General features: G+C 43.7%; 1 protein-coding gene across 1 annotated transcript in view; it reads right to left on the reverse strand.

The window, feature by feature from the left end:
- Nucleotides 1-19,124, reverse strand: part of PTPN11 (protein tyrosine phosphatase non-receptor type 11) — an 81,552-nt gene that overhangs the window by 21,641 nt on the left and 40,787 nt on the right. The window contains exons 7-10 of the mRNA XM_028116559.2: nt 6,810-6,906; nt 4,007-4,086; nt 3,725-3,883; nt 133-264 (exon numbers count right to left, since the gene is read on the reverse strand). Coding sequence (XP_027972360.1) covers nt 133-264; nt 3,725-3,883; nt 4,007-4,086; nt 6,810-6,906 — 468 coding nt within the window. The remainder of the gene's footprint in view (nt 1-132; nt 265-3,724; nt 3,884-4,006; nt 4,087-6,809; nt 6,907-19,124) is intronic.

Genomic DNA, 19,124 nt, shown 5'->3' on the forward strand with positions numbered 1-19,124 from the left:
GTATGCACCTGGTACATAGAAGGCACCCGATAAATGGCATGAATGCATGCAAACATGAGTAACTGCACAACCTTGGACTACTGCATGCCAAAACCAGTTACCAAAGTCTCTAAAATACGACAATATACTTACTTGTCCAACTTTTGAAAGTTTAAGTTCTCTTAATGTATAGTCATGAGCAGCACTTTCTTTGACGTTCCTAACACGCATGACCCCATATTCTTTTAGAGCATACTCGTCAGGCCAGTATTTGACACATTTACTCTGAAAGGGATCAGAGAAAAGACAGTTAATCTCTCTGAACTCTGAAATTAAAGCCTAAACCAGAGGAAAATAAATATTCGGGGAAGAAAAATACTCGAGTCTTGCTTAATGAACAATATTCAGAAAATGGCCTGTCTAGCATCTGGTGGATTTTCAGAGAAAAGGAAAAAAAAAGTTCAAATAAGAAAAAGCAGGTGCCTGGAAAGCTTGCAGAGCTGTCTGATCTAAGACGCATGTCAAAGGACAGGCAAGGATTGCTCATTTATCTCTAAAGAAGCAAAGATGCAGAGTGAGGGACTAGCTGGTTTGAGGGTTCTGTCTAGCCATCACTGAATTCTGACTTCCAGAGATCTGCCAGTCACTCTGCAGGGAAGGCAAGCAAACAAGCACTCTGGAGGTGGACGGGTTGCCCAAAGAGCCAGACTGTCTGGCTTATTTCCGCACCCGTGTAGGAGGACTCCATGCCTTATCTAACCCAAGTGTGAACAATTCCAGCAGAGCAAGGCAGCCGGTGGGGTTTTGAACCAGCTGCTTCTTCTATATCCAGATCCATTTGCTACCTACTACACACGTCACCGTCGCTTCCCTGGGCGCCTGGGAACACCGAGCCTGCAATAGTTGCTGGCCTCAGAGCAGACAGATTGAAAAACATGGCACCAAGTAAATCATTCTTGGTACCAAAGAGGAAGATATTAGCTCAACGAGAGATGAGTCTGTATATATTTGGTGTCCTGGGCAGAGAATGTTTTCGTGTTTTGTTTTTTTCTGGGAGCAGACTTTCCACAACCACCAAGACACCAGTATTGGCAAGAGAAATTTACCTTTTATACTAGGAAGACAGAGAAATTCAGTCATAAAACTACAATTAAAGAGCAGCTGCAGGCATCCCCACAGTCAATGATTAACTGAAAGAAAAAAAAACAAACATGGCAGAAGGAAAGCTGAACAGAAGAATTAATAGTGCAACTTTTTTGCCTGGCAATGGTTTACATGGTCTTTTATTTATTATTATTCTGATTCAGCTTTCCCTGCAGTATTTGGTAGACCCAAATACCTCTTTGACAGATTTGGTACAATTTTTATTATCCCCAAATAAGCACTTTTAATATTAATTGCACTCAATGTTATTGCTGGCCAATCAATTCTGTGACTGCTGGTTGCTCAGGAGACTCAGCAGAGAACAAAAGATTAAATCTCTCTTCATGCCCCCAGGTTCCGTGAGGAGAGGTAACCTCCTACAAACCAGATAATAGGACGGAGGGCTCAGTTTTCCTTTCTACACTCAGGGCAGGTGATACTCATCTGAAGCAGAAACTAAGAAGACATTTTAACCTGTCCATTAAACACCTAATGTTACTGCAGGTAGCTGCTGGAGGAAGGTTTGTTTCACAGCGACCAGATCTGGCCTCTAAGGTTTTCAGAAGCATAACGACTAGTTAGCACAATGATGAAAACCCTACAAAATCAATGTGCCCTTCAAAACTGATAGGAAAATTACACTGGGAGCGCCAAACACCAAAATCATCCATCTATCTTAAGGTTTAACTTAAAGGTATGGCTGCTATATTCCATGCAAATTTTATGTAAACTAATTAAAGTATAACTACAAAAGAACTTTGACAAAAATGCAGAACTTTTCCATATTAAAAACCCACATGGGGGCGCCTGGGTGGCTCAGTCATCGAGCGTCTGTCTTTGGCTCAGGTCATGATCCCAGGGTCCTGGGATCGAGTCCTGCACTGGGCTCTTTGCTCAGCGGGGAGCCTGCTTCTCCCTCTCCCTCTCCCCCTGCTTGTGTTCCCTCTCTCACTGTCTCTCTCTGTCAAATAAATAAATGAAATCTTAAAAAAAAAACAACAAACCCACATGGATAGGCTCACTTTGGGATAACACACAGAAATGTCACTCAATGAGATCTGTCTGCTTCTCTGTAGGTGTGGGATGTTACAATTTTTAAAAAACCTGAAGTGTCATGAAGAGTGTGGGGAGATGAGAATTTGACATAGCAGCTGGGTGGGGGTTGGAGGGTGCATGCTGGTACAACCACTCTGGGAGCAGTTTGGCCGAATCATTTCGAATTTACAACATGCATACCCTATGATCTAGCATTCCTTTTTTTGACATCTAACCTAGAGAAACACTTGCCATACACACACAAGCAAGAATAAGATTATTCACTTTAGCACTGTTTGTTAAGAGCAAAAACTGAAACATTTAAATGCTCGATACCTAAGGGTGAAACAAACTATGGTACATCCTTACTATGGAGCATCATGCAATTACTAAAAAGAAGGAAATAGGCCACTATGTACTAAGAGTAGGTGTTAGAACATTCATTTGGGTGGGGCCCAAGATGTACAACAAAGTTAGTGTGTGAAAACACTTTTACATACAGTATTTTTCAGAAAATAGTACTATATACTTCCATAGGCACACATACATATGTAAGTACATACATACACGTAAATGCAGGTATGTAACGCCTACGGTAATGCCTCTCATACACGTTATGTATCTATGTAAACGCCAAGAAGACCGCATCACACTGGTAACAGGGATTTTAAATGGGTGGACAAGGGACAGTGACAAAGGCAATTTTAACCGTAACCATACTGTGTTTGGATATTTATATGAATATACTGCTTGAATAATTCAAATTAATGTTTAAATGCTTACATGTCATGATAAGTATAATTTATATGACCAATGAAATCACTATTTGTTAGTACTCTAATCCGTGAAGGTACAGGACGGGCCTTCTCACACTCCCTTGGGGACCTCTGCTCCTGTATACAATAGAGTAACAGGGACTGGATTTACCTTCCCACCTTAAACAAGTAAAAAACAGGAAGAATGAAAAGACATATATAACAGAATTAGTAACAAGGACATTAAAACAGTTATTATAAATATACTCCATATGTCCAAAAGGTTTAAGTTAAAAAGAGAGACACAGAAGGCATTAAAAACAACAAGAATAAAACTTCTAGAGATGAAAAAGACAATGTCTGCTATGAAAAACACACTAAATAGTACTAACAGCAGGTGACACACTGCAGAAGAAAAGACTAACTTAAAGACACACATCAAAAGAAACCTTCCAAAATTAAACAAGGGGGTAAAAAGACAACGGCACAAAATGAGCAAAGCCTCAGTAAGCCACAGGACAACGTCAAGCAGCCTAATATACGTGTAATTGGTGTCCTGTGTTTGCAGAAATAATAAACATTTCCAAATTTAGAGAAAACTATAAATCCACAGATTCAAGAAGCTCAATGAACCCCAAGCAGAAGGAACATAAAGAAAACTACACCAAGGCATGTCACAATCAAATTTCTTCTACTTCCTTTTCTCGAGAGAGTCAGTTAGAATAAGCTTAATTTGTTTATTCAATTTTTAACATGTAACCTGACATGGCTGATACTTTAAAAATATTTTATCAGAAGAGCATGGAGTATACCTTTCCTCTCTCCACTTCTTTCGTTGTCATGACAATCACTCGGGAGTTCTCTTGAAATACCATCCGCCAAAAGTCATTCACCGTGTTTTGCAGGCAGCCTTGTGTGGCAATGTAACTCTTTTTGGGCTTTGAATTGTTGCATTTGGTTTCAAACTCAGGCTAGAAATTTAGGAAGAAAATCCTTCAAACACTTGAAAGTTGCTTTCAGGTCACAAGAAATACAAAATACAAAAAATGGCTAGCAACATATGGTCAGAAAATACTGTGGAAAGCAAAGATTACCATGATAATATTTGCATTGATGTAATCTGAAACAGGCTCATTGGGATCACCATCGTGTAGGACAACCCTGGTATGATCAACTGGAAGAAAGAGAGACCACAGTCATACCTCTCCAGGACAAATCATTTCAAATCAGTTAATCCTCAACCCAGTCCAAGTTTTGTTCACTTAATGATAAAACCACATAAAAAATTAACTCCTAAATGAGCACGACATCGATCTGATCACCACACAATGCCTCAAAATGCTATCTTTAAGAAGAATAAAGTAGCAACAGCAATTCCCTGGTCTTGATAATGTACTACAGATATACAGGATATTATCACTGGGAGAAGCCAGATAATGGGTACATGGGAACCCTCTGTATATTTTTATAACTTCTTTTTTTTTAATTTTTATTCTTTTTTTTAAGATTTTATTTATTTATTCATGAGAGACAAAGGGAGAGAGAGAGAGAGAGAGAAGCAGAGGGAGAAGCAGGCTCCCAAGGAGCAGGGAGCCCGATGCGGGACTCGATCCCAGAACCCTGGGATCATGACCTGAGCCGAAGGCAGACACTTAACCATGTGAGCCACCCAGGCGCCCTATTTTTATAACTTCTTGTGAGTCTAAAAGTATTTCAAAACAAAAAATTGGGTTTTTTTTTTTAAACAAAAAGAAGAGTAAAGTACAGATAGATGACATAAGGTCTGAGATTTGCTTCAACATAATTTGGGGAGAGAGGAAAAGTGGCTCAGAGTATAAATGAAACAGGACTGGTATGAGTTGACAACGTTGGGAGCTGGGAAGTGGGTATGTATGCTTCTTTATACTATTCTGTCTACTTATGAATATATTTGAAACTTTCCATAATAAAAATGGTGGCTTTTTTTTAATGAAGCAGAACGAAATATAGTATCTAGAAGATAAGATTTTGATAGTATCAAGTGACTAAATTCTGTACAAAAGTACATTACTGGTACAGAAATCTCAGTGCTCTACCTAAGCAACTTATTTTACAGTAAGAGGGGCAGCTGGGTGGCCAGTTGGTTAAACGTCCAACTCTTGATTTCAGCTTAGGTCATGATCTGCGTTGTGAGATTGAGACCCGAGTCGGGCTCTGCACTGGGCATGCAGCCTGCTTAAGATTCTCTCTCTCCCTCTCCTGCACCCCTCCTCACCCTCCCTCTCTTAAACAAAAAATTATTTTACAATGGGAATTAGTAATATAGCTGTATGCCTTGGACTCCCCATCTCTAAAGAAATAAGATGTTAATCAAGAGGAAGCATCTGACTGGGAGTAAGAGAGGAAAAGGCAATGATACTCTATTCAGATACTGCATACCATTGTTCCCGTCACCTTTTCCTATATCCCTGCATCTTACTAATGAGTTCCAGTAGGTCTCCTGAGCAGAAAGGAAAACTTACACATAAACAGGATGAGGCTTCCCCAAGGTCATCAGGACCATGCTGTGACTCAGACTGATTCTCTGCAAATTCCTATTGCCTTTTCTCACTATTATTAATGCCCCCACTTCCTCCCATCCTCACCTACACAAATCTCAAATAACCATATCGATGTGATGTACATATGTACCATGTATGTGTACATATGTACACAGAAAGAGAAAGACCATGCTACACACACACACACACACATACACACACGCATGTTTATGATACCTGACAAAATGGCTTGGACCTGATGAGACATTAGAGCAATGCTCACCATATTTGCTCATGCATCCCAATAAACTTTAATTGTGAAGTTTTTGAACACTGAAATATATACACACATATATATAAACAAGCCCTATTTTTAAGTTGGTAAATATATTATGCATGCACTGCCATCAATCTGTATGTCAGATTTAAATTTTTCTTTCTTTCTCTTTTTAGAGAAAGGATATAAATCAAGAGAAGTTCTAAATGTTCCTTCCCTTCCCCCCAGTGGACTGCCCTGCACAGCCCACTGTGGAGATCCCTCCAAGAAAGAGCATGGTACTCTGGGGGCTCCTATGCCAGTTCTCCCTTGCTTGCAACCTTGCTAAAATGGTCTATAAAACTGGGAAAATAAGAATGCCTGCTTTCTGTGCTGTGGAAAGAAGTAAGTGAGACAGATGCAGAGCCTGGCACAGAGTCAGCCCTCATGAGAGGGGGGGCTACGACAACTACTTCGTGCCATCTCTGGGGTCCTCACCTAAGACCTCCATCCCTCCAGGCCTCTGTTCCCTGTGGCTCAGCTTGGGCTCTACCAGGAGCATCTGGGGATTAAACGCCTTATGGATACCTCAGGGTCCTTTTCAGAGCTGAGTGCAGGTATTACCTATATCTCCTGTAACTCGAGCTCAGGAGATCAGGGAGCAGAGAGTTGAAGAGTCCTCGGGGGGAGGCTGGCTGCCTGTTGCCCAGAAGAAGGAATAGAGTCCCGGCAAGGAGGTGTGCATGTCCCAAGCCCCACAGGCTGAGTGTTGAAGTGCAAGGACACAAGCCTGGGACCTCTGAGGGCCTTGATGTGGCCTGACCCAGGGAGATGGCAAGACTTGAGATTCTCACTCTTAGGCAGACAAAATTAATTAACAGAAGGAAACAACCCACTTCAGACTACCTGGTGGCAATTTTACCCAGTATGGGCACCACAGGAACTCAGTGAACGTCAACCATCCCCACCACGTTTGATGATTTTGGAAACCACTCACAACTGAAAGAGGCTAAGACCTCGGATCTTCTGAGGAGGCATGTGGCACCCAGGAAAAGTAACAGGGACACTGAGGAATCAAACTCTCCAAGAGTGAATATTACTGAACAGAATATTAATACTTACAGGGCAGGATGTTTTTATATCTATTTTTGTTCTTATTTTCTTGCCTCTGACCCTCTTTTCGGCTGTAGAGAAGTTTGCACTCCTGTTGTTGTAGTGTCTGGAAAGGAAAAAAAGTAAATACTATTCCACGTCAAAAGCTTTAAAAAAAAAAAGCCTGGCTCATCATTTCTGCTTTAAGAAATTTATCCTAGGAAAGGTTCAGGGTTGCAACAGCTACAGGAATGCTCATCTTAAAACTGTATCAACAGTGCCAAAAACAATTTCCAGTAAGAAAGGGCTGCCTGTATAACACTACCATTAATTCAAACTAACAAATGTTCTGCGGTCATTTAGAAATACATTCTAGGAGAATTTTTAATGCCTGGAAAACATGATCAGAGTAAGTGTTAAGTGAAAAGAAGGTCAGACTTCCAAAACAGTATTATTACATAAGCCATATGTTTGCATCTGCCTATGTATCAAAGAAATGGCAGAATATGCACCAAAAAAGTAATGGGGATTTTTTTTTTCAGGGTATGGGATTGTGAAGGCCTTTTCTTCATTTTTTGGCCTAAATTTTTTTACAATGAATTAATATTTATTAGTAGAGAAACTTTTAAAATAACAATTATTAAGAATGAAAGTTGGAGGGGGTGCCTGGGTGGCTCAGTTGGCTAAGCATCTGCCTTCGGCTCAGGTCATGGTCCCGGGGTCCTGGGATAGAACCCCACATATCCCTGCTCTGTCAGGAGCCTGCTTCTCCCTCTCCCCGGCCCTCACTCATGCTCATGCTCTCTCTCACTATCTCTCTCTCAAGTAAATAAATAAAATCTTAAAAAAAAAGAATGAAAGTCAGGGCGCCTGGCTGGTTCAGTCAGAAGAGCATGTGACCCTTGATCTCAGGGTTGTGGGTTCAAGCTCCAAATTGGGAGTACAGATTACTAAAAATAAATAAATAAACTTAAAAAAAAATGAAAGCCAATGAGCATCCGTGCAGAGTATATAAAAAACAGTTGTTATCATGCTCTTGACTTTATGATCTGCTGCCTACTTTTACCATTGTTTAATTCAGAGCAAGCCATATATCAGCTCTCCCAGCTGGATACAACAGAAGTGGTGCTGGGTACCACTGTATCGTGGGCATGCAAGCTTTGATCCCCCTGTGGCAGAAACCCACGTTAGTGCGCTAGGCAGCCAGGTTGCATCTACCGCATCTACACAAACACCTGCTCCCTAGCTTTTCCCCAGCCAGGGAGTGAGGAAGAGAACGTCAGGCTCCTGGAGCATGCGGTCAGGAGGGACATTTCTGCAGGGTAAGGAGGTGGGGAACGCGATCAGAGAGAGACTAAATGAGGCAGCCACAGTGGGGCTAGCCCTGGCGAAAGAGGAGACATGGGGAAGCAGAAGAGGACCAGCTGCAGAAACAGACAGGAAGGTGGACAAGCCAGGTTGATGCCTGTTCAAGGGGTAGGTTTTATTTTCAAAATTATAAAAAGTACCTCTTTTTCTAAGACTTATTTATTTGAGAGAGAGAGAGCACAAGGGAGGGGAGAGGCAGAGGGAGATGGAGAAGCAGACTCCCCATTGAGCAGGGAGCCCGACCCGGGACTCAAACCCAGGACCCTGGGATCATGACCTGAGCCAAAGGCAGACACTTAACCGACTGAGCCACCCAGGCGCCCCCAAATGTACCTCTTGAAGGGACCACTAGTTTCCAAAAAGTTTAATTTGTAAGCAGAAATCACAAGTGGGCAAATCAAGAAAGTGGAAGGCAAACTAAAAACAAGAAAATATGTGTGTTGTATATGCATATATAAATTCCAAAATGGCTAGCTCATAAAGGTTTCTACCATGAGAAAGAGTCAGTGTTTCATAACAAGCGGCCCACTGTATTTCCACTTCATTTATGTGAATTTCACAGGCAGGTACGAGAGTGAGGATTTTAAATTGCTATTTGACTCCTGGTTTGAAAATGCAATATTTGGCCTTGACACACAGCTCATAACAAAAGTAGTTAGCTAGCTGGAACCTGGGCAGGAATAAAATACAATGTACACAGAACTCTGATGATGAGACGGTCATTCCAATTTTTAAAATGAGCTCAGATTAAGTAATTAAAGCCACTTGCCTTCTGCGTGCTGGCATTTCCTCTGAACTGTGAGCCAGTCTTACCGAGCAATATTGCCATGTTAGGAAGAAGGTTCTATCGTGATTTTCAGACAGTTAAGGTGAGGTTCAAAAAGAAGCTCAAACACTGCAAACTGACTCCCACTTAAACGTCAAACCAGTGAAGAGAAACAACATCAGCAAAAGCTACAAAGGGCCGGCGGGGTGGGGGGGGGGGGGGAGTCCTAGGAAATAATTAGCTGATTGATTCAAAACCAACCTGACAGTGAAGCGCTCAAGCGCTCACTTACGAGCCAAACCTCGTGTGACACTTCGCTGGTGGAGGCGCAGGCCCGAGCTCACTCTATAAAAGGCAAATTTCACCCAGGCCCTCCCTGTTCAATCTCCTCCGATGGCTCCCCCTGCCTGAGACCAAGTCTAAGCTTTTCAGAATAACTCACACTCTTCTCTGAGCTAACGGAGACCCGCCTCTAAGCTCAGCTTCTACTTCGCTGAGATACTATCCTGTGCCTCAGCTTCCTGGAGTGTAATGTGGGGATAGTCCTAATTACCTATCCCGCAGGGTTGGTGTAAGAGTTAAGTGAGATTACTGTGGAAGGTGCAGAAACGTGCATGTGGGCTGGACCATCTACTCAGGTCGACCAGGGGCTCCCCTTGTCCTGCATCAAGTTACTGATCGCCTCTTTCATGCAGATTTGGGGCCTGAACAGCACAAAGGCTGAGACAAGCGTTTGGGCCCCAGAGTCTTCCAAAAAGGACAAGCCCAGAGTGCCTGCATCCTGGGCACAGTCGGTGCTAACTGGCAGCGGCTGGCAGCTGTCACAGATTACTAATGACTAACTGTGTGTCTCCCCCCCAGCTCCCTCCTCAGTGACCATTAGCCCATTCTCATCCGTGCCTGTGGCCCAAGTTGTCTGAACACATTTCATTTCCCACTGAAGAAGGCTGCCATCCATCTAGAGAGAGGCTGAAAATAAAAAGAACTCAGAAGGGTGACTTGCCATGCTTTGCCCACAGAGGATCCCCAACTGCACCCAAGATAATCAGCTACCACCTGCTATGGGGTGCTTCCCCCCTAGCACCAGGCTGATGGCTGGAAGAAGCACAAGAATATCGTACAAGCCCGCCCCTGCAGGCTACAGCCCTTTTGTGGTTTATCTTCCACAACCTCTCTCTCACCAGCAGTCCCTGCGGCACAAAAAAGTTGCAAACGACCTGTCAGGCTAAATGTCGCTGTGTCTCCAACCCCATTCTCCAATGGGCAGTGGCAGGGATGCTAATGATAATGATAGGCAGAAAAAGGGACAATGTAAAGCTGGGACACAGGCTGCAAAATACCCCGTTTGCCCAAGTAATATAAACAAAGAATTTGGATCAAATTATGAACGCTTAAAACGTGCCAGAGGCCAGTTACAGTTTCCTGATTGCACGAGTCAAAAGAGATCTAGGCCAAAGGGATTGTATCAAATTTTAAGCCTTAAAAAGCATCAAGAGAAAGTCAATCCCAGGAGCGCCTAGGTGGCTCAGTCGTTAAGCGTCTGCCTTCAGCTCAGGTCATGATCCCAGGGCCCTGGGATCGAGCCCCACATCGGGCTCCCTGCTAGGCAGGAGGTCTGCTTCTCCCTCTCCCACTTCCCCTGCTTGTGTTCCCTCTCTTGCTGTGTCTCCCTCTGTCAAATAAATAAATAAAATTTAAAAAAAAGAAAGAAAAAGAAAGTCAATCCCTGATCCACATTGTACATTCTGAAGTGCCCAGGAGCTGGGGGGGCGCCTGGCTGGCTCAGCTGGTGGAACGTGGGACTCTTGTTCTTGGGGTTGTGAGTTCCAGCCCCACACTGGACAAAGAGATTACTTAAAAATAAAACATAAAAAAAAAAAAAAAGTGCCCAGGAGCACAACCAACGGTGGACAGGACAAGTGCTCACTGTGCAGAACCATCCCCTGACGTTTAAAGGAACACCCCTGCTTCCCACCCCCCAGGACCCCTGTCAGCCTAAATGCCAGCAGCAGCATCTCCAGTCACTGTACTGACCCAAAAAGACCCCCATGTGGCTTCCAAAGCCCTGATCGAAAACCACTGGACCTGGCTCTTGACCAGAATGTCATGAATCCAAATGGAGGAGCAAGATCAAGGAGAGACAGATAGACAGAAAACAAAATGGCAGAGCCACAAATACCCAGGTGCCATGACAACAGCCCAATGACCATTCTGCTTGCACTGCTCTGAGCAACGGGGACAAATCACAAAAATAACGCCACTAACCATTAAGGTCAGACCAAACTGTACAATTACTTTGCTTTTTTTTTTTTTAAAGATTTTATGTATTTATTTTGAGAGAGAAAGAGAGAGTGAACATGAGCAGAGGGCAGAGACAGAGGGAAAGGGAGAAGCTGACTCCCTGCTGAGCAGGGAGCCTGACATGGGGCTCGATCCCAGAACCCCGAGATCATGACCTGAGCTGAAGGCAGACACTTAAGTGACTGAGCCACCCAGGCGCCCCAATTTACTTTGCTTTTTTTTTTTTAAAGATTTTATTTATTTGACAGAGAGAGACACAGTGAGAGAGGGAACACAAGCAGGGGGAGTGGGAGAGGGAAAAGCAGGCTTCCCGCTGAGCAGGGAGCCTGATGTGGGACTCGATCCCAGGACCCCGGCATCATGATCTGAGCGTAAGGCAGACGCTTAACGACTGAGCCACCCAGGTGCCCTTACTTTGCTTTTAAAAACAAAACTAGAGGGGCGCCTGGGTGGCTCAGTAGGTTAGGTGGCTGCCTTTGGCTCGGGTCATGATCCCGGGGTCCTGGGATCGAGCCCCGCATTGGGCTCCCTGCTCAGCAGAGAGCCTGCTGCTCCCTTTCCCTCTGCCTGCCGCTCTGCCTACTTGTGCTATCTCTCTGTCAAATAAATAAATAAATAATATCTTTAAAAAAATAAAAATAAAAACAAAACTACAAGGGGGTATATATATTGGATGAGGTGGGGGAGGGGTGGAGATGGAAGAAAGAAGATTAATAAAATGTTGGTAAGTGTCAAAGCTGGGTGTTGGGAAAAAGAAGTCCATCACACTATTTTTTCTACTTTTGGGTGTTTGAAACCTTCAATAACAAAGGAAGGTTTTTTATAAACAAATTAATAATAAATAAAAATGTAAAAGCTCCTACTAGCTCTCCCCACAACACACATACCCCGCTCTTGGCCATGGCCTCCTGAAGGACAGAAAGGGAGCTGAGAAAGGCTGTCAGGCAGATGGTCTCCCTGGCTCTGACGCCATGAATAATTATTAAGACAGCGGTAACCACCTGGGCAGGATCCAAAACCAGGCCTTCTACCCAGTCTGAATGAACTTCTGTTTTCCCTTGGCATCTGTCCTCTGTGCAGAGGAACGCTGCAATTTCTCATCCCGTCCTCTTTACTGCAAACTCTGTAGTGTTGCCAGGCACCACGGGCGGGTGAAAGCCCCCACTTCCTGACACCACGCTGCATGGCCCGTCACCATTTCTGTGCAGGAGACTTGGGCAGCTTGTCCTGAATGAGTCCACAGCACCACCCGGGAATGAAGAGGCAGCTGCAGACTCCCATCACCAGAGAAGGTCCCAAATGATGGATAAGCACTTATGAAGATGACGGACAAAACCAACCCAAGATCTGGGCCCTTCCAGTTGCCTGTTGTAAGCCCAGACAGCCCCCACCCTCCAAGAAGGTGGAGAATCAGAAGAAAAATGAATTAAAAGGCATGGTCCCTGTAGAAGAACAGGTTCAGACACATGAAACTGCAGCAAACGGTCATGACAAATCTATAATTAAGTGTGGAATTAATTATGTGGCGTGGAATTTAGCGAGTGAGGTCCCTGAAAACTAACTGAAGCAGGTTTCTGGAAAGAGCTGAGGCCTGAAGCAGGTGAAGTATTGAGACGGGTCCAAGGAAGAAAGGAAGATATCCCAACAAGTTAGGGAAGGCAAGCAAACATGGCTAAGAGGCCAGAACTACTAAGGGGTGAAGGAGACTGAGATGAGCAGATGAGTCTAGAAGCTGTGTGCTAAGAAGTGGTGGCAAATGGGGTTAGATGCAGAGAGTCAGAAAAACAATGGTGGGCCTTAAAAACCAGGCAGAAGAATCTTCAACAGCTGAGTGAAAAGAAGCATGGACTTGGCATCAAGTCTACCTGGCAGTACACACCACAGCCAACCATGCGCACCCTGGACACAAGCTTCTCGCTTCACTCTGGGCTTCAGTTTCTTCATCAAAATGCAAAGGCTATGTCTCAGGTAGGAAATAGGGAGCCACTGATGGTTTCTGAGCAGAAGGGGGACAGCAGAAATGCTGAGTGCAGATTCACATGGAGGGTGAATGGAGGGTCAGACCCGGAGGGAAGAAGAACAGCTCACGTCTTCTGGGGTGATGAGAGCCTGCGCCCCTGGTGTCAGGCGAGACTCCTACCTCCACCACTGCCCACCTGGATGGTCCTGAGCAAGTGCGTTGAGCCGTCAGAGTGCCCGTGGACGCAGTGAGGTGACTTCCCTAGCCCAATACGCAGCACCAAGTAGACAACAAGGGCTAGTTTCCTTCCACCCTCTGAGAGCAGAAAGACATTAGGAAAGAAGAATCAACAGCAGCTGGTGAATGGCAAGGGATGGCAGAAAGGGGACACAGAGGAGTTAAGAGAGGCTCTGAGGATTCCAGCCCATGCAGCCAAAGGATAAATAGCATGAGCACCAGAGACAGTGAAGTAAAGGGAGTTATCTGGTTTGAAGGGAGAACTAATAGGCTCCTATTTTGAAAAGACAGGACAGCCAAGAAACGTGGAAGGCATAATTTAAAAGGCAAAACCTGAGCTCAGAAGCACGATAAACTCAGGGGTAACCAGAATAGGTTGAGAATGGATGTGCTCCCCAATGAAGAGCGAATTTCAAGCAAGATGAACAGACGGCCCAGACCGTGTCTTCGAGAACCACCAGAGTTAGCCGGTCAGAAGAAGAAAACGCAGCGAACAGCAAGAGGCACAAGGAGGGGAAGAAGGCCTAAACCATGTGCATGCTGCCACAGGTCAGAGAAACCAAGAAAAGAAAACTGTGGGCATGAGGACGTGGACAGGGGTCTCCAAAGCGGCACCCGGGAAAGAGAGGCTAAAGCGAAGACTATTTGTATCACAGTAAGAAAGCCAGTGGGGTCTTCCACCAGTGTTCTCTCAGTATGTCGGAAGAAGTCACATCCAAAGGTGAAACAGGTAGGAGCTCAGAAGAAATGGAGGCCGCAGCACTGGCCCCCTCGATGAAGAAGACAGGACAACGGCGGACGCAGAAAGAAGGTCGTTTAAGCGCAAAAGGGAAGCTTGAGGCAGAGATGATAAAGTCCCAGAAAGCACCTTCGCTCTTATTCTCTGGGAAGATGTGAGCGGCTCCAGCAAACTGAAACAACTCGAAAGAGAAAAACCTGATGCTGGAGGGGCAAAGAACAGAACAGAGAGAGACGCTGAAAGAGAAACAGTCCAAAGGAAACAAAAGAGCATTTGGAGCATTTAGCTTGAGGAATAAAACCTCTTAACTACGGCAATGCTCTGCCCACAGGAAGGCAGCAGCTCTTCCCAGTTGCTTAACTGGGAGCTCAGGCCTACGTGGAAAATCCTGGTTCCAGCTCAGGCCTGCCGCCCCGGAACATTTTTTCAGCACAAAGCTGGAGCCCTGGTTGGGGGCTATTGTTCAGTGCAGTGGGGTTCAGGCACCATGGGGAAGGAAGATTTCTGCTAGAGATCACCAGCAAGAATGATTATTCTAGACACAGCTTTGGGGTGCAGTTAAAGTCTTGTTTCCATAAAACCTAACCGTCTCCAAGTAGATTTTATAGCTCCCCTGAGCAGGATGTAATCACTTTAAAAGAAATCAAACCAGACTGTGGGTTTGAAGACAGGCATTAGCTCCTCCTGGAGACATGTCGGTTGGCAGAGCTGCTGGAAGGATCCAGGACATCTGTGTAGCTGTCAGGGAAATGACTGTAATGCCCGTGCAAACTGAAAACAGCTTCAGACCACGACAGAGAGAGAGGCTTGCGTAACAGGAGGAGGATGGGCTTTAAGAACAAAAATCAAATTACTAAGGAAAACAAGCTTTACTGCGCTGGGAAAAAATAACCCCAGTTATTATGATGTTGTGTGGGGTTTGTATGGGTGTGTGTTGTGGGTTTGTTTGGTTTTTTGTTTTTTGTTTTTTAAGTCAGAAACAGGAAGTTCAAAACTGAAATTTTTCCGAAATTCATTACTGCCACCCTGAATTAGATCCCCTTGGGCAAGTGTGTAGACGAAAGTGTGTAGTCTCAAAGACTAAAATGTGCATTCACAATCCTCAAGCAGGGCCTCCACATGAAAACTGCACGGGAATAAGGAGGAACACCTCAAAGCAAAGCCTGGAACATTCCTTCATACTTTCTAAGCATCAGAAAGCTGTTGCCTATTGAATATACAGAGTCTGAATCCATACCTCTCTCTCTCTCCTGAAAACAAATTCTATTCAATACTCAACACAAACACATCCTTTGTGTCTACCATGTGCCAGGCTCTCCTATAGTTTCTCCTGGGGGCTACAGGAAACAAGACAGGACTACCTGTCCTTGTGGGGCCCACAGATTGCTTTGGGTTCTCGGGATGATATTCACATGGCAGACCTAAAATAGCAGGATCAAAATGTATCTTTTTATCTATCTGTTCAGCCTCAGTTTCATTTCAGCAAAACCTCTTGTTATTCCATCAGACCGAGTAAGTCATCTGCTTCTGCGAATTCACGGTACAAGAGACAAGCATGAAAACAATAGCCACACAGAGTGCCTGTGAACTCCAAGGAGAGCAAGGATTATCGAGGAAAGGGCGGCTACTAGGTGCACCTGTAATAAGAACCAATCCAGGCATGTGGACAGGGATCCAGGAAGGTTTCCCTAAGAAAATGACTCTGAGGCTGGGAACTGAGGAAAGTTGTTAGTAAGGTGAAGTGAGAAAGGAATATTCTAGTACAAGCCCACCCAATAACAGCCTATGAACAATCACATTCCCATCAGATACCTAACAGGCAGTTCAAACTTTAACATGTCCAAAATAAAGTTGACCACCTGCCCCCAAACCTGTTCCTCCCAGTCTCCCTATCTCAGTAAACTGTGACTCCATCCTACCAATTGCTCAAGCCAAAACCTTTCACCGTATCCTTGCCTCAGCTCTGTCGTACCACACAATCCATCAACTCTACCTTCAAAATATCTCAAGAACACAACCACCCCCACTGCTGCCACCCTGAACAAAACCACTGCCATTTCTCTGCTCGGATTACTATGATTTGCCTCTTTGCTGGTCTCCCTGCTTCTATCTACCCCTTAAAGAGGGTGTCATGTGGTAGCCAGAGTGATTACATCCCTCCTATGCTCAGAACCCTGCACAGACTTTCTATCTTTCTCCAAGTGAAAGCCAATGACCTTACACTGTAAATATTATAATACTTGGAAGAGAGTACAAATGCCCTATAAATGCAGCCATGCAATATGCACCTCACCAGGATGCACAAGGGCTGAGTTCAGGTTTCAGGTAAGGCACATCGCAGGCACAAAATCCTAAGATCATAACCTGCCTTTTCATTTATGTAGTGAGTATCTCATTTTAGCAGAACTTCATTACAACAAATCTAGAACTATTATCCGCCTCTTCATGTTTATAAGCAGGGACATGCAGGAGATACAAGATGTTTACACAGATCAAAAATGGGCAGTCTCTAGAAAAAAATCAGACTTGGGGTCACAACGTCTTCATCCTACAACATACCCTAGAAGAAGATCAACAACCTGAATTTATTTTAGAAGCAAAGGAGAAAAGACTCAAAGAGCTTCAAAAGAGACTTTGTATTTAAGATGCGACAAACGCAGAAGTAATTTGTAAGCGTCTTCTGGGGTAACATACCTGAAAGGACACACAGAGTCTACAGATAACCAAGAGTCGGGCATAGAGACAAACAAAACACAGCTGTCAGAGTTAAGTTAGGAAAGGCACTGCAACTTAGATCTCTGATTCACTTTTAAAGACCATCAGAACACGTGGTAAGAAGGAACTGATCCAAATTTATCACCTCCCAGGAAACAACTAAAGTACGATCGCTAAAATAATAATGCCTTGCTGCTGGGATCAAACTTCAGTTTCAGAAGATTTAGATTATACTGAGTCTCTGCTTTCACATATCTAATTTTTTCTATAACGGTTTGGTTCTGTTCTTAGCCATATTCCCTTGGCCCCAACCTTAAAGGGCATTTTTTTTTAATTAACTGGATTTGATAAGCAGGTACCTAAGAGATCCTGAAAGCAGACCATCAGCTATTTAGATCTAGCTTTGGTTATCAGATTTAACGTTAGTAACTGTGATTTAGTGAATGACAACTTATCACATCAGACTGACCTCTACGGAGAAAAGACACGATCTTGTTTTTTCCATTTCCCCCAAAAGCCAACTCAATCCCCCTCGCCTTTGTGGTTAATGATGTATAAAAGATGACCTGAATTTGAAATGTCACAGAGTGAAACCATCAAGTTAGCATTTAGAATCAACCTTCTTTTTCCAAGGCCAGAAAAGTCAGGCTATGGGTTGTTCTAAGTTCACATCTTGACCCTACCAACAGGATCGTGAAGAACACCCTTACTGCCATAAGCTCTCTGGGAAGGTTTGACTTGGTTTCCCTAAGCACTGCCTAAGTGAACTTAGTGTTCAAAAACCCACCCCTACGACAGACACCCACCTCACTGCTGTCATTTTTTTGAAAGTTCACAGTCACTAAAGAAAAAGTGGTGTGTATGAATGATTGCCTCGGCTACCATTTTAAAAGAAAGCAGAAGATGAACATGGATCTAGATTATAAAATAGCTATTTCTTATCTTTACTAAGAAGGTTTGACATCTTTCAATTTTAATTTAAAAATGGTATTTTTCAGACTTTAAATATACTAACCAAAATCGTGTACAATAACATAATAAAAACTAAAGATGAGTAACAACCGTTGTGTTTTTTAAAGTGAAATATTTAAAAATGTTAATATTAACAACAGTCAGCAAAAATAGGAAAAGATGCATGCACAAGGCTCCTCACTGTACTCTCTGTGATACACTGAAACTATCCAAATGCCCATCAACAGGCTGAAGGAACGATGGTACATCCACATAATGGAGCATACGCAGTAAAACTGAATGAAGACCATCTCTAGATAATACTGTGGAGTGATCTCCAGGACAGTGACAACAGCAAGGCTGGAAAAAATGTGTAAAGTTACGCTGTTTATCTACGAAAGAGAGGGGATATGGAAATATATACATATTTGCTTATACTTTAAAATGCAACGATAAACTACAACTTTTTAAAAAATGGCTACACATATAGGGAGAAACAGGACCGGGCAGAAGGGAGATTTCTCAGAATATACTTTTTAGGATCAAAAGCAACATTTCATATAATTATAAATAAAATTTCTAAAATCCAAACCTAATATGAAACCCATAACCTAATTATATATCCGGTGAGTTTACAACCACACAGAGAAGACTATTAGAAATGAGTTTAAAGCTTAGGAATGAGATCACCCATCTCTGAAGGATCTACCCTAAGAGATGTTGTTTCTGTTGCTCTTTAATGGAAAAAAATATTAAACTCTTTTTAGTAATCACAACCCAGCAAAATCTAGACCGTAAGGAACTTTCAGGACAAAGGACCTGCTTTCTCCAACAACGACATCAACAAAAAAGAAGGTGCTATGGTCTGAATGTTTGCGTCCCCCCCAGAATTCATGTTGAATGAAATTCTTGCCCCCAAAGGTGATGATATTAAGAGGTGGGGTATCCTTATAAAAGAGACCCCACAGGGGCGCCTGGGTGGCTCAGTCAGTTGAGCGTCCAACTCTTGATTCAGCTCAGGTCATGATGTCAGGGTCATAGGATTAAGCTTAGGATTCTCTCTCTCCTCCCCCTCTGCCCCTTCCCCTGTGCCCCCGTTCCCTGCTCCCATGCGCACATGCACTCTCTTTCTCTAAAAAAAAAAGAAAGACAGACAGACCCCCACAGTGCTCCCTCAACCCTTCTGCCATGTGAGCATACAAGAAGTCCACAACCCAGAAGAGGGCCTTCACCTGACCATGCTGGCACCCTGATCTCAGACCTCCAGAACCATGAGAAATACATTTCTGTTTATAAACTACCCAGGCT

The sequence above is a fragment of the Eumetopias jubatus genome, unplaced genomic scaffold, assembly GCF_037043125.1.
Source record: "Eumetopias jubatus isolate StellerSeaLion01/CBP00866 unplaced genomic scaffold, mEumJub1_p1.0 scaffold_16, whole genome shotgun sequence".
Classification (NCBI taxonomy): Eukaryota; Metazoa; Chordata; class Mammalia; order Carnivora; family Otariidae; genus Eumetopias; species Eumetopias jubatus.